The sequence below is a fragment of the Balearica regulorum genome, chromosome 1 (assembly GCF_011004875.1).
Source record: "Balearica regulorum gibbericeps isolate bBalReg1 chromosome 1, bBalReg1.pri, whole genome shotgun sequence".
Classification (NCBI taxonomy): domain Eukaryota; kingdom Metazoa; phylum Chordata; class Aves; order Gruiformes; family Gruidae; genus Balearica; species Balearica regulorum.
In genome coordinates this window covers 57,946,355-57,969,838 of record NC_046184.1, presented here as the reverse complement: position 1 = coordinate 57,969,838, position 23,484 = coordinate 57,946,355, and the positions used below count along the sequence as shown (strand labels likewise).

At 47.9% G+C, this 23,484-nt stretch overlaps 1 protein-coding gene across 2 annotated transcripts; it reads left to right on the top strand.

The window, feature by feature from the left end:
* Positions 1 to 1,723: 1,723 nt before the first annotated feature.
* Positions 1,724 to 20,112, top strand: CYTH4 (cytohesin 4). Of its 2 annotated transcripts, XM_010301137.2 has the most exons (13): positions 1,724 to 1,865; positions 7,728 to 7,810; positions 10,130 to 10,230; positions 10,474 to 10,540; positions 12,822 to 12,940; positions 13,323 to 13,403; positions 14,063 to 14,175; positions 14,756 to 14,904; positions 16,615 to 16,726; positions 17,168 to 17,244; positions 17,618 to 17,689; positions 18,526 to 18,680; positions 19,004 to 20,112. In XM_010301137.2, exons 1-13 carry the CDS (start codon positions 1,847 to 1,849, stop codon positions 19,074 to 19,076), a joined length of 1,221 nt encoding a protein of 406 aa, XP_010299439.1. In that variant the 5' UTR covers positions 1,724 to 1,846; the 3' UTR covers positions 19,077 to 20,112. The 2 variants fall into 2 exon arrangements, with proteins under 2 accessions (XP_010299439.1, XP_075609162.1); XM_075753047.1 differs by lacking the exon at positions 12,822 to 12,940 and having other exon boundaries at positions 1,770 to 1,865.
* Positions 20,113 to 23,484: the final 3,372 nt, after the last annotated feature.

Genomic DNA, 23,484 nt, shown 5'->3' with positions numbered 1-23,484 from the left:
CAAGGAGTTAAGAGATGAAGCAAGTATGGATTAGAGACACGGGTACAGGTTTTGCATTGCTCTCTGTTGGAGTGGCTGAGAGTACTTTTGCAGTGCACAGCAGCTTCCATTTTGGTGTTTTCAGGGTGGTTTGACCTGCCCACAGTCCTGATCAAGCTGCCTATATATGTCACCTACCCTTGGGGCAGGCAAGATCAGGTCTTTCAAGAAAGTGCTTTAGGTTGATGTGTCTGTCTGATGTCAGCTCAATACTCCTGAAACAATTTATTTTTTTTTAAAACAATGATGGAAGTACTGGAGGTGACAGGCTGGACCCAGCCCCAGTGCAGGAACTGGGTCACTGTGCCGGACTGTGGGGGAGTGAATTCTCCTCTGATGTGGCCCAAAATCTCAAGACAAAAACTGAGTTTACAAGAGGTGGGTTCTTGGCAATTTGTGACCCAAAGGCAGGCCTCTGATAAACTTTAAGAGTGGACATTGGGTGTGATGAAGGTCAGGATAGACATGGTTTGGAATCAGTTTGCATTAATAAATCTCGTTCTCTTTGCCTTCCTTTTATGCCTCCCGAACAGGCTCCTAGCTTCTTCTTTGAAAACGTTGACCCTGACCATGGAAATTGAGTGGTGAACATTTGCCACTGACTCTTCCTAAAGATCATAGGTTATTTGTGACCCTGCCTACAGCTGCCTGTATTCTCCCTCCATTCTGGATTTCTGACACCCTTTGACATCTTTAAGGTTGGGATATCTGCCACTCTTCATTGGAAGTTCATTAGAGCTCTTGTCCTCTCCAATAACAGCACCGAACCCATAACATAACCACAGATAACAGCAAATGTGGGACTCAGAGGAAGGGGGAACAATCTGTGTCTTTCTTTGTGAGGGCAAGAGGCCTGTTTGGGCATCACACCTGGTTTGAATGTTACCTTCAGCTATTTATTCACAGTCACAGTTCTTCTGGCTCTGACATGGTGCTCTCCTGCATGCTTCTTTTTCCCCACATTGCCTACGTAAATCACATGGCAACCAGATACAACTAACTCAAGGGGCAGTGTACAGCCTTCTGGGGGTGTGTGGAGGGGATGGAGGAAAAAAAGCACCTCTCTGCCTTGCAGATGAACAGACCACCACAAGTTCCTTCAAATCTGTCCTGCTAATGCCAGCTCTCCTACCACCAGCAATATTGCTAAATCTTGAGAGAGCACTTTTTTCCTCCTTGGATTTAGGAGGTTTCCCAAGAAAAATAGTTTGTTAGTGGGTAAAAAAAGGAGCAAGACTTAGAGTACAAGTCACTTAGTGGGCAGTGAGCAAATTAAAAGAATGAAAAGACTCTCTTCTCACCTCCATTAACTGCTCCCAGTTTTGGAGTGTTCACACACACACATACCCCCTGCTGCAGAATTGACACAGGAAGAACCTTTCCTTTAAAATGAAACCACTTCCCGAATCAGATGGGTTTTCTGAATCCAGAACTTCCTTTTTTCCCCTCCTCTCTCCTTGGAGTATCTCAGACAAAAGCCCGAGGCACCATCAGCCTCTCACTGCTCATTTCAGTCCCCTCAAACACAGATGTGTGCTCTGGGTGGATCTGCATTTCAGAAGTAGCCAAGGAGCCCCTGTTAGCTCATAGCAGTATGCACCTACAGTTTGCTTCACTGATGAAAGCTCATGAGACGTGATCGGAGGGACGAGGAGGGGAAGGGCGGAGTCACAAGGCAACCCGTCCCCCAAGTGCTGCTACGACCTTGGTCACTGGCTCCAAGTTGTTTCAGTTCTGTGAAGCATCTGCAGAAGCAGAAGGCAAAGAGTAACAACAATTTTGTTGAAAATACATTGCTCTCTTCAGGATGGACTTTTGTCCTGCTGGTAAGCTTTGACCGTCTTTTGTCTTGTTTTCTGTGAGGGCTGTGTGCTCAGTTTGATGGAGCAGAGCACACCATGAAATCCCCAGCCAGAGTGGATGCTGTACCTTGTGGCTGAAGGATGAGATGGTGGAAGATCCCTGGTGGTGCAGTTAATTGCTTGTCAGCTTGAGCATTAGGCATGGTTTTCTTTTTACTTGCTCTCCCGTAAACAAACTCCTTTCAGATTAGGAGAACTTTTCCTGCTGATTTGAATGGCCTTTGTGCTGAGAGTGTCTATTGCTGCGATCCTTTGTGCTGGTGATCCTGAGGTGAGCTGGAAATTGACTAAGGGGCATCAAGAGTATATGTGACACTTGGCATGAGCACTACAAGCTTTGGTTTCTTTTCATGCAGCTCTGGCATGGCTTGCAAGCTCCTCAGTGGTGATTCCGTACAGCCCCCATGAGCTGGTTTGCCTTTGCAGAGCCTCTCATGCAGCTGGGTATCCCAGTACAGCATGCTTGCAAGGCTTTTGGTACTGGGGCCTCTCTTGCTTATGTCCATCTTAAAGATAAATGACTGTATTAGGGTTCTACCAGCTCCAAGTGACCTGCAGGTGGGCCTGCATGGTCTCGAAATAATCTCAAAAGGCAGATGTGGATGTGGGGAGATAAGCCACATCTGAGGAACTGAGAGAGATCTCAGGTTTTATTTCCTAGTTTGGCAGGTGGTGGATAAAGTGGTTGGGATTCAGCAGGGAAAGGCATACTGCCAGACAGAACATTTCTAGCCTCTGGCTGAGGAAGCTCTGAGTGTCTCTGCAAAGGCAGCAGATAGAGAGAGCTGAACAGGAATAGGCTGAACAAGGGCCAGGAAGAAAAAGGATCATCTTGCAATGGCCCTGCAATGGTCTGATTCTGTCCTCGCAGGCTTTTGTGTACAGGATGTAGAGCACAGAGTGAAGGAAAAAAGCAGTGCTCAGTTTCAACAACTGTTCTGTACTTTTTGGCTCCTAGGTGGGTAGCCGAGGAAAGGGCATGCTCAAACCGCATACCAGCCTTGCTTGTCAGGGAAATTGGTGGGACCTATGGGAGCTGAGCTCTCGCCAGCATCTGGCTATGCATGTTGGTGAAGGCGGGTCTCTTCAGATCACCCAGCCCTCACCACCTGGACAAAGCTTCTGCAGGACAAACTATGCAGGAGGAAGGGGGTTACCTCATGTTTTACTACTTAGAGATGTGTTTTCCATAGAAACTGAGGCTCTCAGAACTGATGGTCTGACACAGTAATTCACTGATGTTTTGTGTTACCGAGTCAATTACATCTTAAAAGTTACACACTGCCGTAGCACAATGAGGTCCTGCTCAGGGACAATGTGACTTTGCTCAGCTCTGGCTAGAGGCAGAGCCCGAAGACAGGCTATGCCTGAAGAGATACGCTGGTTCTGACCAATGTCTTTGCTCAGTCTCAGCCTGTCACTTCACAGCTGGGTAGGAAAGTGGGTTTGTTTGATGCCGCTCTACCTTGGGAGCCAAGGCTGCTGCCAGATGCAGTTTTCCAGTGAGCTTTGTAGCACGGGATGTGTTTAAAGTTGCTTGGTTGTGGCGTGATTTTCCTGAAGGTCAGAGGTGCACATACACCTTTTCCTGGTGTTGCTGCTACCTGGAGACACAATGGTCCTGTTAGGTACCTGTCTGCCACAGCCACGTGCAGCTGAGACCTATGTCTGTGGGGAGGCTGTTCATTTCCTGCAGCGGGTGTCCTCTTCCACCTCCCTTCAGGACCCTCTAGTGACTCTCTGGGTAAGGCCACAGAGCCAGCATGCCAAATCCTTGAGCTGGGTGTGCAAGACATGGGAGAGCAGACTGGTACCATGGTATCCTGTGCTAGAATGTGTGGGGTGAGACCCATAGGCAAAAGCGTCTGGAAGTTATCCTGATTGCTTTAAGTTGTCATGTGGGATAAATGGACCAGGAGACAACATAAATTCTTCTTCATAGCTGGAATGTGCATAGCTGCTGCTTCTTCCTCCCCATAGCTGGAATGTGCAAATTAAACCTGCACAAGTTCCATGTTGCATTTCTTCTGACACAAGCTGGAAGAGAACTGTGGAGTGGCTGCAGGAGGGAGACAGATTGGGCTGGAGGGAATTGGGGAACTGGAAGGCTTCCTGTTTTCTGCCTTGTACCCAGCTGGGGAGGTGGTGGTCTGTGCTGGAGATGACAGAGCAGCCATATAAAAAAAGAAAAGGTATTTCAGGTGAAATTCTTCCACCAGACAGCTTCATCCAGGCAGAAGGTGCCCATCAGGCTGCTCTGCTTGTGTGTTGCCATGGGTGGAGGTGCCCAAACCCTTTAGCAGCCACACTCAGAGCCCTACATTGCCTTGGAAATGGGCCAGCTGAACCTCTGCTGTTATACTGTGGGTGGGTAGCACATGGATGGTCCGTAACAGTGCTATAGATGCAGTCATTCTTCATAACCTTCCCCTGTTGTTTCTGCAATCCATCCTTCCAGCTCTCCTGGGTAGTCACTTCCCACTTGTCTCTGTGCTCCAAAAGCCTCACTCGGCACCTGGACAGCTCTGCACAGCCCTTTGCAATGGGAAATGAGACCAGCAAACACAGTATTCTTTCCTGGCCACATGAGTACTCAGACTTTTGGGTAACTCCGGTCTGCCCTCCAGATGGGGAGGCCAAGGGTGTAAGTCATCACAACTGGAATTGAAATCTGTGTTCTTTTCTGAGTGACAGCACTAAAAATACAAGCCTGGGCAATTCATGAAGAACTGGCAGGTCTTTCTATCTGTGTCTGCCCTGAGAGTGGGGAAACAACCTCAAGAGTAAGTGTAAACCCCAGAAATGTGATGCTGATGTGCTTTCCTTTCAACATTTGGTCTCTGAAAATAAATTCCAAGCAGTGACTTCATGTCCTCTTTGGAGAGGGTGCTAGTCAGGCTTTTTTGTTGTGAGTCTGAACTGGAAAACTTCAACGCTGGTTTGGCTGACAGCATCGCCCTGAAACCTGCGGGTGTTTTCATCAGGGTGAAATTTCCCCCTGTGCAGAGAACCCTGACCAGGGCTATGCTTCATCTGTGTCCTGACCTAGCCCTAGAGGGAAGTGGAACTTGGTGAGACTGAGGACTTTGGGGAGGCTGAAAACGTTCCTCAGTCTCCCAGTGCAGGGATGAATTCCCTCTGCCATTGCAAGCGTCTGGAGCGAGCCAGGTGGTGCTTCACTTGGAGCATCCTTCTCCTGCTGGCTCGGCTCATTCTCAGCATGGAGGGGGATGGAAAGGCAAAGCAGCTTGCTCTCATTATCTCATCTGCTGCTAGCCCAGCTGCCTCTGCTGCCTTCTGTACCTTTCTGTGGATGGTTCCCCAAACAAGCCTTTTGTGTTCACTTCCCCTAACTGTACACCCCAATGTGGGCAATGACATTGATGGACGGCCTCAAAACAGCCTTCAGCAGAGCATGAGGCCTGCAGTTAGGGAAGCAGAGTAACGTGCAGGCACTGACCTCAGAATTATTTTCCAAGGCGATCAGGGACTAAAGGAAACTGTTTAGGAAACTTAGGAAACCTTACAAGGATCCTCTCTGCAGCTCAGTCTAAATTGCTGTGAAAGTTTGATCCATCCATTTTTTTTACTCACTATGTCACCCTTTCCTGGTTTTTTATCTCTTGATTCCCTCCCCTTCTGCATGACTCATATGCTTTTTCTCCCCTGCCCTCCACACACACACACACAGAGTCCTTCCCACACTTTTCTCATTCTGACAAACTGGACAGCTAAATCACTTGGGAGTTGGGGTTTTCAGATGTTCAGGAGGAAGGGGGACTGAGTTATTTACAGCCTCGGTGGGGGTCGTGTGGGTGAGATGGGTGTCCTCTGGGAGCCTCACATCTCTCTGAGATGCTTTAGGCTGCTTCAGTAGGCACAGACCAACTGAAGCAAAGCAACCAGCCACACCACAGACTTTGCTGATGGGGTGGGGGGAAGGGGAGGTTCCTCAGGTATGTCCTGCTACTGTGCTTTTGTGGAAAGAAATGCAGGACAAAAGATCTCAGTAGTAATTTGTCAAGGAATCACCCCAGTGATTCCATAATTACCAGCCCCTGTAAGGGTGAGAGATAAAGCTGGGGAGACGGAGAGGCTGGCCTCATCTCCTGCGGCTGCAAAAAGGGCAGTAGACATAAAGTAAGCTGAAACACCCAGGCACTGCTCACAGGCGCAGGGCTGACATTCAAGGGGAAGTCAGCAACCTGCCTACAAGTAGCAAAGCCACTGCATGTGGGTTTTTTTTGTTGTTGTTGTTTCTTTTTGTTTGGTTGCATTTAGTTTGTTTGTATGCTCACTGGCTTGCATGTTAGCTTTCCCCTCATACAGATTTGGCTGTTACGAGCTGCTGGATGCCACAGGTTTTCTTCCCCTCTTGACTAGCTTCAGCAATCAATCAGCTTCTTTCAGCTCTTCACAAGGGTTGCTTTGCAGAGCTGGGAAGAGACTGGGTCCTTCCCAGCCTTGGCTTCGTGCTGGCTCCTTGCCCAGTGCTTTCCTCCCAGAGGCTCAGCAGCCTCTCCCCAGGGAATGCAATGCTTGAAAACAGCGGGAGGAGTGATGGGAGAGAGGCTACAGCCTGAGAAAAGTCACAGGACAGATGTAGCACATGAAAACCCAACCAGCCAGGAGGATGGGGGAAAGATTAGGATCGGGGAAGGCAGGTCGCTCTCAGCTGTTGTGGCCATGACAGGAAAGAAGGATATGGGCTCTGAGATGACTGCCCTTGTCCCCTTTTCCTTCTGTCTGTCTTGGCTAGTTCCTTCCCTTTTTTTCCCCACTCATATTTATAGCAGTTGTTTTGCATGTGAGTTCCACACGAAGATAATTTCCAAGGCAGCTGGTGCCACTTCCCCTTTTTCCAGGAAGACAGGAGGCCCAGGGGATTTTGGCTTATGAAACAGTGGAGCAGGACATCCAGTGACCTGATGTGGCTTCCTGGGGAAGCTTTGTCTTGCAGTGTTTAGGTACAGCACTGACCCTGTCTGCAAGTTCTGCAGTGACCTCCCAGGAGCTCCAGTGCTCTCAGCCTTGTGTGAGCCCCATTTTTTTCCTGGGGCTCACCATCTGCTTTGCCTCTCTAGAACTGCAGACTCCTCTTTCTCCTTGCTGAAGAGACTGTGCTTCACCTGGATTATATTTAACAGCAGTGCTGTCACCCTTATTATTCTAGTCTTTTATGAATAATTTTGTGGTCAGCTTGGTTCTTCTGGTATCTGTTTAACTTCCTGTACATTGCAAGGAAGCCTACTTGTATTTCTGCACTGTCTGTAGTCCACAGAACAACAGCCTCCCACAGATGCTCCTTCTTCAGCAAGGCTTTCATCACCCCAGATCCTGCCCTCAGACTTGTAAAACCTCCATTCTCTCTCTTAAGCCATTTCTGACCAGCTGTGGTGGATCAATCCATGAAGCCATGGCTCTTCATGGGAGGTTTGGATGCACATGAAGTATTTAGGTCACAGCTTTTCAGTACATAAAGAGGACTGACATAAAAACCACCGAACAGCATTTGGTAAGACCTCTTCATTGTCCTTATGGCGAGCAAAATCAGTTGAGTTGGCAGGGTGGGCTGCTGCTGGGTTAAATCAGAGGACTACCAGCACAGCGGCTGGCTGCTAGGAGGGATATATGGGGTCTGTGCTGCTCGCTCTGGACTGAGAACCACTTGCAGGACAAAGCTGAGGTGCAGTGGCTGCAACAGCAGAAACACAGAAACCAGAGTTGCTGTGGCAGGAGAGAGGACAGGCGCTTAGAGATTGAGGCAAGTTTTCCTGTGATATGTTGGCCCCAGTACTATACTCACAGGGATCTTTGTTCTTCCAGAGTCAACTGACTTGAGTGAGGCTGAAGAGGCTGAAATACAGACAGTCAGGCAGCACAGACAGAAGCTTTTGGAAGACATTAAGGTAAGGAGCATCCTGTTTCTCCTGTATGCCTAGTTTTCTGAAAACTGTCTTCACCAATTAGTGTCTTCACGTAACAGTTCAGGCCATGCAGAAGTGCTCATGCACGGGAGACATTTGCTCTGGAATGATCCAACCTGAATTCTGAACTTCAGGCTCCCTTGGCATATTTGCCACCAGTGTACGTCCAGCCTGTGGTACTCTCTGCTGCAGGAGTCATCAACAACCCTAGTGGGATATTTGAGAAAGGCTGGTCAGATCATGAGCAGGGATGAGCTGGGATTGCATATTTAGGATTAAGGAAATGAGTATGACTTTACTAAGTCATACTGACAGGGACCTGGCTCAGCATTTATGATTATTTTTAATTACTGATCACCTGCTAATGACATATCAGTCCTAGTTACCTGCTGCATCCCCCTGTGTTTATCAAACTTTTGTTTGTGTACCTCTAACAAATTGTCCGTGAAGGATCCTATCTCTTTAGAGAGGTGTGATGGCAGGACCTTCCGGGCAAGTTTCTGTGGTTGAACTTGCTTTTCTGCTTTTCTTTCAGCAGACCCACACATTTCTCTGCAGACTCCTAAAATGTCTGAAAGTGACAGATTCAAAATCAGTCAGTAATATTGCATCGCAGTCATGCACAATGCTGTACACTTTGTATTCTGTTCTGCTTCCACCACCATGGAATGTGGTCTCCCATTTGAGAGAACTTATTGCACTGAATCATTGGACTTGCACTGATTTTCCCAGAACAGGAAGATGTCCTGATACCTGGGGAATAGGTGCAATATTTCCTTGGCATAAAGGACTACGCCAAAATACCTATTACTTCTTAGGCTTCCAGACTCACCATTTCTGCTGCAAATCAGAATGGGGTCTTGTGCCTTCTTGCAAAACAGACTATGGATGTAAGTGCATGTGGTTTGTTTGTGTGTGGTTCTTATCACTTCAATTTTCAGAATAGGCAATGGGCAGTGTAGGAAGCAGGATACTTGAATAATACTATGGGGTTTACCCACTATGGACAGAGAAAAGCTGCTACACAGACCCATACTCTAAATCCCAAAGCCATTAACCAATGGGGTATGCATTGTCCAATGGAGCAGGATGAGTTTAGGTGAAAGAGTACCTAGAACTAGAGACATTTTTCCAGATGGATTTCTTCAGAAAGTATCTAGCAATACCCTTTAACACAAAGACTTGGGGGGATGTCTGGTGGGGGGAGATGGAGGAGGGGTGAGGATGGGTCTAGACTTGCTGGTTACACTGCCAAAAGGCAGCAGGGAATAAAATAACAAAACTTACAATCATTTTAAATTCAGGAGCTAGGATCACAGCTTTGTTACATTTGTGCAATACCTAAAGTTTAGTAAGGAACACTCCCAGCTCTGGAGACTGGTGAAGAACAACAGAATGAAGGCCAGAGCAAAACTGAAATCCAGAAGCTCTTTTAAATTATGTGATATTGGAGAACTTCAGTTTCTTTATGTGGGTGCATACTGCAGCCACATCCTCACTCCTTGTTGAGGCAAGATCTGTCATAAAACAACCCTTCTTTGCCTGCCTGTTGTGGTTGGAATGGGGAAGAATTTGGGTGATTCCTGGAAGAGAGCTGGGATGCACTCTGGCTCTGAGGAGGACCATAACTGTAGGATGGAAGCAAGGAGATAAAGACATCTTCGTTTCACTGGTAACACAGAATACCCAGCCAAAAAGGCCATGGTCTGTAATGGGCCTAAAGGAAACTGAATTCTACAATTGATTTTTTAAAATTTGGCAGTGATTACTCTTCTTTTACTCCTTTCTCCACCTAAAGAAAGACAGGTATCTACTCAATGGCATTTAAATGATAGTTATGTTAAAAACTCTGTGTTTCACAATGTGGCCACTTCAGGTTCCTATTGACCTCACAGTTACTGGTTCCACTTCCCCTTTCCTGGATGTGTAGCAGGGCTATGCAAAGTAAAAGCTAGAAGGAAATGGGCACAATGGAAGGAGTCTCACATCTGACATTGTTTGAGGAACTGAAATCACCACTGGTGTGAGTTCTCTGCCATTCTCCACGCTGGCTAAGCTTGACTTTCCAGCTTTAATTGACAACAGACATGAGAACATTCTTCTGTCCCTCTCTCCCATTTTTTTCATCTGGAATCCAGCAGTGTCACCCCAGAGCAGTGCTCGTTTCATAGATATCCTTGGCTGGTCATGACCATCTGACCTGTCCTTTTCCTATGATTGACGGAAAAAGTAAGACATGTTTTGTATGCATCTGCTGTTTTTCACTCCATTGCCTTCATCCTCCTGATATTTCTTTTGCAGAAGCTGAAGAAAGAGATTGCTGAGGTGTTTGCAGAGATTGAGTGCTTCCAAAATGCAGAGGAGAGGCAAGAGGCAGACAGTAATCCTGGGGAGCAGACCAGGCAAGTGGGACAAGATGGGTATTCCTTTGTTTACAAAATCTCTCTCTTGATGTTGAGAAAACAAAAACACTCATGGGACAAGGACAAGGAAATGAGGCCATGAATCCCCTTCTCTCCTCTGAGATTTCTCTTTATTCCTGGATGGTTGGACACTTGTCCTTGAGATATCTGATTCACTTGTGAGTGAATTGAAACATGGCCCTTTATTCTAAGTTTGGCTTTCCTTCTTCTTTGTGTTTGCAGCAAACTATCACAGAGGGATAAACTTCTGTCCCTGGGTCGGAAGAAATTCAACATGGACCCTGCAAAGGTAGGATTTGCTCATTCCACCTATGAGGAGAAAGCTGGGAGGAAGAACTTCTGTTGGCTACTGGTCAACTTGCCAAAAGAACTATGGCATGGGACTGTGGGGCTGGTTTCCTGCCTCATTAAGGCTCCAATTAGTAGCATCCTCAGTCCTGTCCCTGAATAAGGTCTTCTGATACGATCAAGCTGTGTTGCCTTGCCTCATCATGTGCCTACAGGCCATCCCATCAGATGCAACCCAAAACTAAGAGAAATAAAGGGAGGATAGTTTAACAGTGCCAGTGTGTCAAGAGAGAAAAATCTTCAGTCCAGTTCTTCTTCCCCATGAGAGGCTAAGAGTTGGCCATAGTGTGATGGAGGAGGATAAAGTAAGAAGGTGAGAAGTTTTGAGAGTGTGTCAGGTTCCTTGGTTCATTCACAACAGAAAAGGACAAGATGCCTCTGTTGTTTTGGAAGTAGGTTTGATTTTGGTAGTACTTGCTGGGCTGTGGAGGGAATCCAGGTTTTCCACTTTCTGGGACTCTGACAAGTGTGGTCCAGACTCCACAGCCTTCAGCCTTCTGCAGAAATCTCTAAAATAGTCATGATTAAATAGAAGAGGTGTAAGAAAGATAGTTTCCTCTTCGTTTCTCCTCACTGGTAGACCATTTTTTGACCCCTGTAAGGAAAACCACAAGCTGCTATTGAACTGCTCATCATCAGCTAACCACCACAGCATCTCGGGTGGCTGCTGGTCTGAGTGACAACTTTTCATACCTCCTCCTCTGCTCTGCTGAGACCCTCAAGATGCCTTCCCCAGTATCCACACCACTGCTGGAGCACTTGCTAGTCCCCTGGACATCCCTCTGCCAGTGGGAGCTGTCTCAGAGCAGTGATATCAGTACTTCCAGCCTGCGCAAGAGGAGGTTTCATTTTGTCTTTCTGTCTGACCTTGGTTTGATGCCTCAGAGACATCTCTCTCTGTAGGACTGTGCCATGCTGTGCAGAAATACCTGAACTTGTTCTGACCCCAAACCAGTTTATCTTTATTATTTCAATGGCGATCAGCCTGGTCAAAATATATTATATGCCTATATTATGCAGATTTCTGTTTATTGCTTCCCTTTTGCTACGTGCCACAGGCTGAGAGGTGCTGCAATGCAAGGAAACTTCTTTGCCCCTCCTTGCTAAGGTTATGCTTCATCCATGCAATGCTGATACTTTAAATGAGTTCCTATCCCCAAGATCTCAGGACAAGTTCCTGAGGCTAGAGGAGGTAAGTGTTAGGAATCTGGCTTAACAAAAACTTCTGGGAGAAACATTTTCTTCTGGAAAACGGAGCCCCATCATCATCAAAATGCTTTGCAAAATTAAACTGATCTTACCAAAATTCCATCTGGGGAAAAGGAAAGGAAAATAGTGTGGAAAAATCTCACAAACATTTCAATTTCTTCTTTTGAAACTGCTTTTACTTTGGGGCATTTTAGAAATAGTTTCTTATATATTACAAGGTAAAGTGAATTGATTCTGTTGAAGTTGAACATTTTGATGGATCTAAAACAATTTTCATTCCTTTATTGTATTTTGTGAGGAGAATTGCAATGTGGTCTGGAGAGTTGCAGTGGCTTTAGATTTTGTTAGGCATCTGAACTAAACCTCAACATTCTGTCACTGAAAATCATGAAATTCCCTCTAAAATAGGATGTTGACTCTGCACAGCCCAACTCAGACCCTCTATATTCCTAAAAATACCCATATTCCAGCCTTACTGGCTGGGGAGGATGGAGCTGAAAAGATTAGACTTCTCTGTTCTGTGACATAGAAAAAAATTTAGGAAAAATTAATTTTAAGTTGTCTCAAGCCCATGTTTTTATCTGAGTACATTTTTATTATGTGTTTTTTTAAACAAATATTTTTTTATTTAAGTTAATTCAGAAAAAAAATGACATTTAGGAACAGAACACTAAGAAACTTGGATTGAAAATATTAAAATTAACTATTTTGACTTTGCCTTTTTGGACTTTTAACCTACATTGCCCTTTTTCGTTTGTTGGAGTTTCCATCCCAGTGAAATATTTATCCAAATCTAAGGACGAAATGGAAGTGGGACTGACCCACCACAGTGTATGAAGAGGGATGGAATAAGGGTGGGAACATGGCTGTGGTCTCCCATAAAGGGGCTGCGAAGTAACAGTGGAGGCAACATCATCAAAGCCAAGGCAGGCTGATATCAAGGTGTTGGGCTCCTACTTTCTCATCAGCCCACAGAGCTGTCTTACTTCACTGTCTTGCTTCTCCTCCCCCAGGGGATCCAGTACCTGATTGAGCATGAGGTATTGTCCTCAGACCTGCAGGAGATCGCCAAATTCCTCCACAAGGGTGAAGGCCTGAACAAGACAGCCATTGGGGATTACCTGGGTGGGAGGTAAGCAACCCAGCCAAGATGAAGAGGCCCTTTGGAGGCCTTGTCCTACCTGGCCCCTCTCAACTACCATTTTAGATGACCCCTAGCAGACCTCAGTCAGGTGCCAAGACTGAACATACCTCAAACTGCAGTGGGCTGGGTGGGCAGCACACCCTGGGTGAGGGACTTTGGCGTGTGGCTAAGGCTGGCTGTATGGGCTACCTTTCCTTCTGACTGTAATGGGGTGAGTGTTCCCAGACAAAAGTGTGCAACATAGTTTCTCATTGGTCAGAAGGGAAGTGGAAGCTGGGATGGAGCCAGGTGCATGTTGTCACACCAAGGGGTATCCAAACTGAGCAGGGTCAAAGCTCTCTTCTGACCTTTTCCCTCTATCATCTCCCAGGGATGCCACAAACATTCAGATCCTCCAAGCCTTTGTGGAATGTCACCAGTTTGCCAACCTCAACCTGGTGCAGGCACTGAGGTGAGTGAGCAAGCAGGATGCAGGGGATGGAGCAGGAGGCTGCTCAGCCACGGGGTCTTACCACCCAGGAAGGTTGTGAGGCTGTAGTGGGCTGAAGTGCGGCTTCCAAGGCCCTGCTGTGTATGTTGGCTCCAAGACTGTTGCTCTGTGAGATGTTAACACCCTTTCCTGGGGGAATTCATTCATGGCCTCTTGACTGTACTGGCCATATGCAGAGAAGATGGAGAAAGCAAGGTGGGTCATCATGGCTTCAGTGCTTGGGGGGACGAGGCAAGTGTCAGAAACATGTCTGTCCACAGTACCCGTTATGTCAGTGACAAAGTGACTCTGTCTTAGGACATCTTGTCTTCTTATAGGCCAGCCTCCTGGCAGGAATCTTTCTCTTGAGGTCTCTGCTGCCTTGCAGGGCACTCATTAGGGAAGAGGAGCCATGATTACCAGGATGCCTAGTTCTGCTTCCTCCTTTTAGTGTGTTTGACACTGATGAGCCCCGGCAATTTCTAGAGAGAGGAGGAGACCTCCTGCTTCATGCAGTGTGTTGTCTCCCCAGTGTGATGGGATGACTTGTTTTATTTTCTTGGTGTCCCATGGGTTGAGGGAAGGGATAAATGTCCCTTCCACACAATCTGACTAACTCTCTGACATGCTGCTCCTGATAGACAGTTCCTGTGGAGCTTCCGGCTGCCTGGGGAAGCACAGAAGATTGACCGGATGATGGAGGCCTTTGCCAACTGGTACTGCAAGTGTAACCCAGGAGTATTCCAGTCCACAGGTAGTTATGGAGAGAAGGTGGCCTGTAAAGCTGAGCTCCACTGTTTGCAAGAGAGAGGAGCCTTCCTTTTGCATTCACAAAGCCTTCCTCTTCCATTCACAAAGTGAGGGCATCACTTGGAAATGTGGATGTTTCCCCTTAAGCTGAAGGAGGCAGCCCAGTTTCTGTGGAGCTTTTCAATAGGCTGAGGGTCTTCGGTCCTCCTTTTGCTACTGTGCTGCAGTCCATCCGCATAGGCAATAGACTTGAGAAGTGCTCCCAGCCCCACATGAGGTATACCTCACTGCAGCAAGGATAGCACTGACACAGGTCTGTAGAAGCTTTTCTGCTGGTAGAACCATTATTGGAGTAGTGCTACCCAACTTGTCCCGTTACCCTGACGGGATGGAATCATCTCTATCATAGGTAATCAGCTTTGTCCCTCTTACTCCTAACAGAGGGGACATCTCCCTTTTCCTCCTACAGCTGAGAGAATGACACTGTTCTCCAGTGACTGGAAACCAAGCCACCTGTTAGAGTGCGGATTGATCTGCCCTCTGAGACAAGTGCCATACATCTTGGTTTTCTTTCTCATTGCCAGATACCTGCTATATACTCTCCTTCTCTATCATCATGCTTAACACCAGCCTGCACAACCCCAATGTGAAAGACAAGCCCCCCTTTGAAAGGTTTGTGTCCATCAACAGAGGCATCGACAATGGAGGGGACCTGCCAGAAGAGCTCTTAAAGGTAAGACCTCCCATTTTCTCATCAGTCCCTCTTTTCTGTCTGGTTGGGGGGTCCACTGAGAAGCAAAGGTCCACAGGTCTCAGTGTAATGCAGGTCTGCTGACCTTCTGTTGTACAAGGGGAAGGGCTGCATGAGGAAAGAGGGTAGTATGTACAAAAGCAAAGCTGGAAAACATGGAAACTGCTTTGTAGAGGGGCTGCACACATGCTTGTTGGTGAGGACATGGAGCAAGAGATGGGGCTGGAGACATTCAGGGAATAGCAGTATCAGTTTAAGAAAGTTTGTGCTTTTAAGTGTGCCCATGTGAGACAGGAACAGATACTGTAACTGTGTGAGAGAGGAAGACGTGAGCTGCGGGTGTCTATGTGTTGGGTAGGTATGAGGCTGTGTGAATGGGGCACCCACTTCTGTGGGAGGTAGCTGGGCACCTGACTCTTTTGGCCAGTTTTGAAAGTCCTAGGCCCCAAAGGTGACTTTCTTGTGTGTCTCTGTGTGTGTGAGACAATGTCACTGTGGCCCAGATTATGAATCCCTTTCCCTGGTTTGTACCTAAATGTCTCAGCTGACTCCTGTGTTTACATCAGATAGGACACCAGTGCCTGACCTTTCTTACACCAGGTTATATCTTTGAGTAGAACCAACAAGCCCCAAATGAGTGTCAGGGTTTCTTCCAATATCTCTTCTGGCATCTGTAAAGCTCTCAGCATGTCCATGGTCCTCTGATCCCAGAGGATGAAGATGCAGAGATGGGGAGACAGAGACAGGGGGTGCACCCATTAGCAAAGCTGGAGTTACTGTTTACCCAAGGGCTCAGCAGGCATGGGATCTGCCCTATGAGAAAAGTTAGAAGTGGGCAGCCTAGCTACATGTGTCTAGCTTCACCCAACCAACCTGGCGAGAATAACTTGTGTCCTTTGTCAAAGAGGCTGCTTACATTCCACACTTGGAATCCCCTCAGGGTAAAAAATTTAGATTTTTCTGTGGAGTGTTATTTCTTTCAGACAATTTGAGGGAAGCTGCAGGAGCCTGTACTTTCAAATTTTTTTTTATGGCCTGGGACTTGTGTAATAAATGATGGCAAATCCAATGATGCAAGCAACATTTTTGTACCCCTTGAAAGCTAGTAACGTGCCTCCCTGTCACTCTGCTGTTAGGAATGTCACACTGTGTGTCGCTCAGTGCAAATGCCTTGGTTCTATGAAATATGCCTCCTTGTGGTCATGCAGATGTGTGCATTGGTCTCCACACGCAAGTTCTCAGCAGAGCGTTTTGGCACCACCAACCCAGGACCTAAATGGGGCTGCAGTCTCTGTCGTGTCATGTCCCCACCACTGCCTTAGTACTGCCTTGGTGCTGCACACAGCGGCACTTGTGTGACACGCTGGGGTCAGTCACTGCGGCCTCTCTTGATATGGGTGCCCACTTTTGTGTCTGTGACTTTCCAAAGTCGAGCCCAAAAGGGCTCTCTTTTTTTGATGCAGAAAGCAGAAAAGAGCTGGTGATCCCCCTTGAGACCCTGTGAGGTGTATACTGAGGGCTGTTGTACCCCCAGTGCTCACTGCTCGTTCCCCTCGCCATTCACCCACCTGCCCCTGTGGAAACAGAGTGATGAACAAATCGACTTAGGAGGGTTGTGTACAAGCTTCGTCAGAAATCTGTCTTTCTTTCTCTTTTTCCCTCTCACTTTCCCCCACCAATGCTCTTGGGCAGAATCTGTTTGAGAGCATCAAGAACGAGCCATTCTCCATACCAGAGGATGATGGGAACGACCTCACGCATACTTTCTTCAACCCTAACCGGGAGGGCTGGCTCCTAAAACTAGGTAAGGGGGAGGAAGCCCCTAGCTCCTCTGAATTCTGTGCCTGCCTGCCTCCCACCACAAATCTCCCCCAGCACCTCTGCTGCCCTTCCCTCTGGTCTGCTGTGGTGGCGTGAGGCTGACACCTGCTGTTGAAACCAGCCACCTGCTCTCTCCTCCCAGTCAGCTCCTGCAGGCTCTATCTGCTCAAAAAGGGACTTAGAAAGATATCCCTCACCTCTCCCCATTTCCAGCCCCATCAGATCAAAATTGGTTCCGTCTGTGTGTGCGTGTCCACTATATGGCATTACATGAGCAGTGAGCACCATGGTTTCCTCCTTGGGGCTGATCTACAGGGAGAGCTGGGAGGGTATGCCTGTGTGTGCATGTCTGGAGCTTGGGGCAGGGGGGCAGAAAGGATGGCAGAGTGTGTGACTAATGGCTTTTGAACCTCACTGACTTTAGGAGGACGTGTGAAAACCTGGAAACGCCGCTGGTTCATTCTGACCGATAACTGCCTGTACTACTTTGAATATACCACGGTAAAGGCTTAACTCCCAGTTGGGAAACTATGTCCTGGGTGGTTATGAATGACTAAGGGGCCAGGGAGGAGCAAAGGGTAGGGGGCTTCAACCCTTCAACACTATGCTCCCAGACTGAACGCAGACCTCCCTTCTCCCCTATGCTGTTTCCTCCCCTCTGGCCTTGAGGAGGAGGGAGGCTGGACACTGCAGCTATTCCTGTGATCTCCGGTTAACTAAGATCCCCATTGTGTAAATGGAGGGGGTATCCCCAGGCATACACTGCCCTTGTCGTCCCCACAAAGGCACACATCTGGGAAAACAGAGAGGCTGTAAATAGTGGCATGGATATGGGGAGCATGTTGGGTGTTAATTCATGTTTCCTTGCCTTCAGGACAAAGAGCCTCTGGGCATTATCCCCCTAGAGAACCTCTCAGTCCGGAAGGTGGATGATCCCAAAAAGCCAGTAAGTCTCCATTGCTCAGTACTCTGCCAATGCAGGCTCTCAGGTGGTGGGAAGAGAGGGTGCACATACCCCATTCTTACCGTGCTGCTCAGAGGGAAGGTGCCATGCCAAACTGTCTTGTCCACTCGTCTAAATGTGATGGTATCTAAACATGCTTGTATTTTACCAGGGAAGATCTGGTGTGAATGGAGACGTGTCCTTTGGCTGGCTGCACTGTATGTGTGCACGTGTGTGTGTGTAGGGGGGCAGAGATGAGTGCATACAGCTGACTCCCTACTCATTTTGCACCAGGAGATGTAGGTTCAATTTCTTTCCCCAGGTCTCTCCATAATGTCTTACAGCACATGTAGACCAGACAGTGCTGTGGTGTTAGGAAACTTGCCCAGGAAGTGACACTCTTTGTGCATCTTCTATGGATGTGGAGACCACTCTTTGATGTGGCATCACTCTGGGACAAGTGCCTTCTGTCTGTGTGATGGTAGACAGAAGATAAGACGTTGCTGTTAAAAGGGGAAGAGATCTTCATGAGCGGAGCAGAGTGACAGATCCCAGAAGGTGTTTTCTGGTAACTGTTGATGCTCCATCTCTCCATAAAGCCTCTTTTAGTGTCCAACCCTTCACAGGAGAGGTGTGTTTACCTAAGAGGAGTTACCTGGAGATCGAACTCATAGGGGGATGCTTGGGGTGGGGAAGGAAAGGGTCTGCACCTTTCAGAGATAGAATGCTCTCCTCCCCTTTGGAAGCTCTCTGAGTGTGTCACCCATGGTTGAAGGCAGCATAGTTTCCTTCATCCACCCTGTCCTCCCTTACTGCTCCATTTTTTCCCTTTCTGACAGAACTGCTTTGAGCTCTTCAATCCCAACTGCAAAGGGCAGAAGATCAAAGCCTGCAAAACAGATGGGGATGGGAAGGTGGTTGAAGGCAAGCATCAGTCCTACAAGATCTCAGCAGCCACACCAGCAGAACGTGACGAGTGGATTGAGGCAATACGGTGAGGAGACCAGAACTGGAGGCCTGAGCTTGCCTTTGTTCAGCCCCAGGGACAAATGGCAGTGCAGTTTATTTGGCTACCAGAGTTTGAAAAAGGGGGTGGAACAAAATGTTTGCAGTCTAGCAACTGTAGTACCTCTTGACTTCAAAGAGTTTCAAGGTCCCTTCTGGAGAATCTCTAGCCACAGCTAAATTCTCTGCTGTGGGTCTGCAGATCTCCAGTCTTACATTTGGTGAGTGGTCTCTCTGGGCAAGTTCAGTTAGGTTGCCTGTGCTGCTCACCAGCATTCTCTTAATTTTGCTCTCATTTCCTCTTATTTCCAGGACCAGCATCACACAGGATCCTTTCTATGATCTGGTCTCTGCCCGTAAGAAAAAGATTGCCAGCAAAAACTGATCCCTGACCTGGTCACCAGCAGCAGGAAGATGTAGCTGTTGGACAGCTTCTCTCCCATGCCGGGCTCTTCCAGTGAAGAAATTTGGGAGCATTGCGTCCCTCTGCCTCTCACTTGGCAGGAAGATGACTAACAGGACAACTTGCCAGATTTGCTTCTTTCCTTTCCAAACTGAAGGCAGAGGCACAGGGTGCAATCCACTGAGGACTGTCAGAACCGTGGACGTAGCATTTTCCATGTCCAAATGTGGAGGCTCAACAGCAGCTAGCCTTTGGGTTCTCCCAGATAGCCCTAGGCATGCAGGACAGGATCTGAAGGGAGACAAGAATGTCTCCAGAACATCTCCAGCCCCTCCCGCCATCAAACCAGGTCTGGCTGTTTTTCTGTGAGGAAACATGTAGATGCTCTTGAAGCACCAAATCATGGTCCTGTCAGTTGCAGAGCAGAAAAGCCCCAGTGGTTTCTCTTCCACGAACAGATGTGTAGTGGTTGTGGAGAAGGGGCCACTGATGTTTAAGAACCTCGCTGCGAAACCAGAGGCCAAGGGAAGATAAGAAGCCCTCTTATCTATTCAGAAGAGAGCCCCCTCCACCTCTCGGTATAACCGTGAGAGATGTAACCCTGGGAAGTCCCTGCTCTGTAGTCAAGTCATAGGTTTTAGAAAGTTAAGGATGTTGGATGGGGCGATAAGAGGTAACTGACTGTAGAGAGGCTGTGGGATCAGGGAAGCAGCTCTGGGTCTTTTGTCTCTCTGTTTTGAGACTCGGGGACCACCACAAGTCTCCCTAGGGAAGAAATCCAAACACTAGCTCTTCTCCTGGCTGATGGCACCCCAACAAAGGTTGCTTCCTTGTACCACCCCAGAGGCCTGGGCTTTGTATCTGAAAGGCCTGCAGCCAGAAGGTATGAAAAATTGGAGGTGCATACACAGCATACACACAGAGGCTTTCCCATCTTTACATATTGGTTTCATCTAGAGTCGGGGTTTTTGTCTCTTGTGTGAAGAAAGAAATAAAAGTGCTTGAAACAAGCTCAAAACTCAGGGTAACATGATCGTTTTAATGATAAAGGCAGAGGATGTGAGATAAAAGTGTCGTGTTCCTATGCCTAGCACAGCGGTCTGAGCACCACCGCAGCTCTGCAGTGCACCCAAAATGCAGGCAGGCTGAGCGTGGCACAAGCAGGCAGCTGTCGGGCAGCGTGGGAGGAAGGAGTAGTTAATGGGACAAGAGGAAAGGTGCAGGGAGCCGTGACACTGCAAACTGGGAACAGCATGGAAGCAAATACTAGAGACTTGCTAGAGACAATTACACCTGCAGAGTTAAAGGATGTGATAAATTATTGCTTTTTCATCTGTTACCTTTCGGGTCTCTTCTTGTAAACATTGGTGCTGTCTGTCTCTTGCCGTTTTTCTTCCTGCAGAGGGCTCTATCTACCAGGTAATCTGCAGCAGGGCCAGCACGGCCGATTATTCATTCCAGTTATTTTTGCCCAAGCCACAGGAATGTTGAATTAATTTCAAGAGGCAGGGAGTGTATCTTGGAGTTGAAGCACGCGCTCACCCCAGAGAAGGAACCAGTGAAGGTTTTCTTCTGCTCGCGCCTGCAAATGTCTCCAGCGTTGAATCTCTCTGTCACTGATGTGATACGGAGTGAGTTTTCTGCCCACTGCTCTAGAGCACATGTGCTCACACACACATTCACTCTAGCTTTGGGTTCAATGCAAGGAGGCAGGGTCAAGTCCAGAGGTGGGAGGAGAAGTCAGAATATGGCCCTTTATCTTGGCAATGTCACCAATATATGTAAAAGAAATATAAATGTGCATTTGGTTGGTGAAAGATGCCCCAGAGCTTAGGATTTGGATAAGAAATGCCTGTTCTAGTGCCTCTCAGGCTCATGCTCTGTGTGACAAAAGCCATCAAAATGTAGCCTGGAGTCCCTTACCCACAAAATAGGTGAGGGAATCCAGGCTAAGCCTTCCCTAGAGTTTACCTGGATCGTTCCTATGACAGCAGGGTCTATCCAAGCTCTTCCTAGTCCCTCCTCATCCCAAATCCTTGTAGGATTTACCTTCAGGCTGCCTATGTCCTTTCCCTTCCTTCTTCCCCCAGATACCCATGGACTGCAGAGCAGAATTACTCCTAGCAGGGACAGGCTGGGAAGGACATCTTGTGAGAGGCAAAACAATGCACAGAATCAGGCAATTGTGTAATTTCCATCCACCAAACTAACCACAAGAGTCAGAGGGAGATGGACCAGGTTTCTTCTCTCCTAGGTAGGGAGAGAAACAGTAAGTTTAAATTTCTATTGCTTTTCCTTGGCTCCAGCACAGAAAATTCATTTCCAAACTCCTTGCTATACCACGCCCCAATCTCCTCAGTGCCATGAACACAATGATACCTGATGTTGTCCACCAGCAGTGTGACATGGGCACCCTCTGAGTGGTACCCCTGACCTCATGCCTGCTGAATGCCAATGTGTTTGGTATTGGCTAGGGTGTCTCAGGACAGGTCTGTAAAACTTGACCATCCCCTCATATCCATGTGCTTTGACAGCCGTGCTTGGAGCCCTTGCAAATTTCTGATGGGAATGACTTGTGCAACTAGAATGGCACCGCCATGGAATGTGTTGCTGGCCACCATCGCACTTTCCCTTTGCTGAGGGCACCTGCAGAACCACACACATGAATGCATACACACAGACACACAGACGCACAGATTACCCTTAGTAATTTAGTAATTTAGTACCCTTCAGGTACTAAATCTGACAGATTTGCTATCTGCTAGATGTGTTCCTCTTTCTCATCATAGGCAGCGTATGTGGCTCACACAGACATACACACAGAAGACTGACATGTATTTCCTGCCTGCCTAAGGACTCCTGTGCACACCTAGTAATTAATTTTCATAATAAATATCCATCTATTTTAATAAAAGGGCTGGGAGGAGCATACTGCAAATATGTAGAATAAACTGCATCCTGCCTCCTCCCCTCATCTTCGCGTCCTCCTGTCCCCTGTTTATCAGCTCCCTTTTGGAAGGCTAATACATTTTAAAAAGGCTTTCTAGAAATTGTTTGCAGTGACAGAGATGGAGCAGCTGTGAGGAGAGCCAGCAGTCTCGTTCAGTACAGCTTAGGTATCTAGCAAAGGGTAGAGAAAAACTCCGGGAGGTGGATGGGGAGGGCAGTGTACGAATGGAGACAGACTGGACTGAATTATGGATTCAGAGCCAATCAAAGGGCATGAGTTGAACCTTTTTCCAGGGGGTGAATGCCCTTGGTGATGGGAGCTCATGAGCAAATAGAGGCCTGTGTAAAGACAAGAGTCTGCAAGCCAGGAGAGGTGCTCAGTGGTGGGGTGGGAGCACCCATTTGAGATAGGGTCCATTCCCGGCAGGCCTGAAACTGCTCAGCTGTGTATCACACACCCTTCAGCGCAAAGGGAAAACCAAGCAGCTCTTTTCCGCTAGCTAAACAGGGTTTTCTGGATTGGGACTGCCAGCCTTTCAACTCCCTCTGTGGTACACCGTGTGAGCTCCCACACCTGACCCCTCCACAGCAGTGCAGGGATTGCCACCAAGAGGGGTCAGGTTTGCCAGCTTGTCCCTTAAACCTGGAGGAACAGAAGGCTATAACAAGGGCCTCAGAGGGATGGGAGCCAGTCTTCGTACCCTCTGGGATCAGTCACTTGTAAGGAAAGGAGCACAGCCTCGCTGCATTGGAGCTCGTTTGAATGGTACAGTCAGATTTGTGGGGCCAACGGGAGCAGTTCTTCCTGTCTCCCATCCCTTACATTTGATGGCTGGAAAGCAACTTGCTACCTGAGGGTGGGGGACTCCTTGCTGTACTTCCTCTCTCTTAAAACTTTCTTTGAAAATGTGATTCATACAGAAAGTCCAGAGCACAAAGCTAAAGGGCAGGATGGCTCTCAAAGGCACCATGGCCTCTCTGCTCACTTCTCCTTTTTACAGGAGAGCCAGTCTGGGGGGCTAGAGGAAGCCCAGGCAGACCGGGGTTGAGACTTGACCAGGGTTTCTTGGAGTTTCATTGCTATCACGTCTGCAGCGGCTCTGCTCTAAGTGCCTGCGACAGGGGCGTGCAGCAATCTCATCTCGCCACGCCATTTCCAATCCTGCTGCCGCCCTGCGATGAAGATGAATGTGGCTTGTCCCGGGTTATCACAATCCTCTGCGTGTGAGCCTGTATACAGACATCAGTTTGCTCCCAAAGGCTGATGCTATTGGGCTAACTGCAAGGAGGCTGTGTATGGTGGGACAGTGGGGACAAGGAAAGAGTCAGGGAAGGTGGAGGACTTTGGGTCTTGTGTGGGTAGTTGATGAAGAAGGGCTTGCAGTGACAAGAACATGGCTTTCACCTCAGCTCCAGAGCAGCTGCAGCAGGAATGTCAGGA

What these genes read in the sequence shown, in the direction of transcription:
- CYTH4 (XM_010301137.2), top strand. An exon ending in AATCCTGGGGAGCAGACCAG is followed by an intron (nt 10,231 to 10,473) that starts GCAAGTGGGACA and finishes TTGTGTTTGCAG; the next exon opens with CAAACTATCACAGAGGGATA. An exon ending in GGGGATTACCTGGGTGGGAG is followed by an intron (nt 12,941 to 13,322) that starts GTAAGCAACCCA and finishes ATCATCTCCCAG; the next exon opens with GGATGCCACAAACATTCAGA.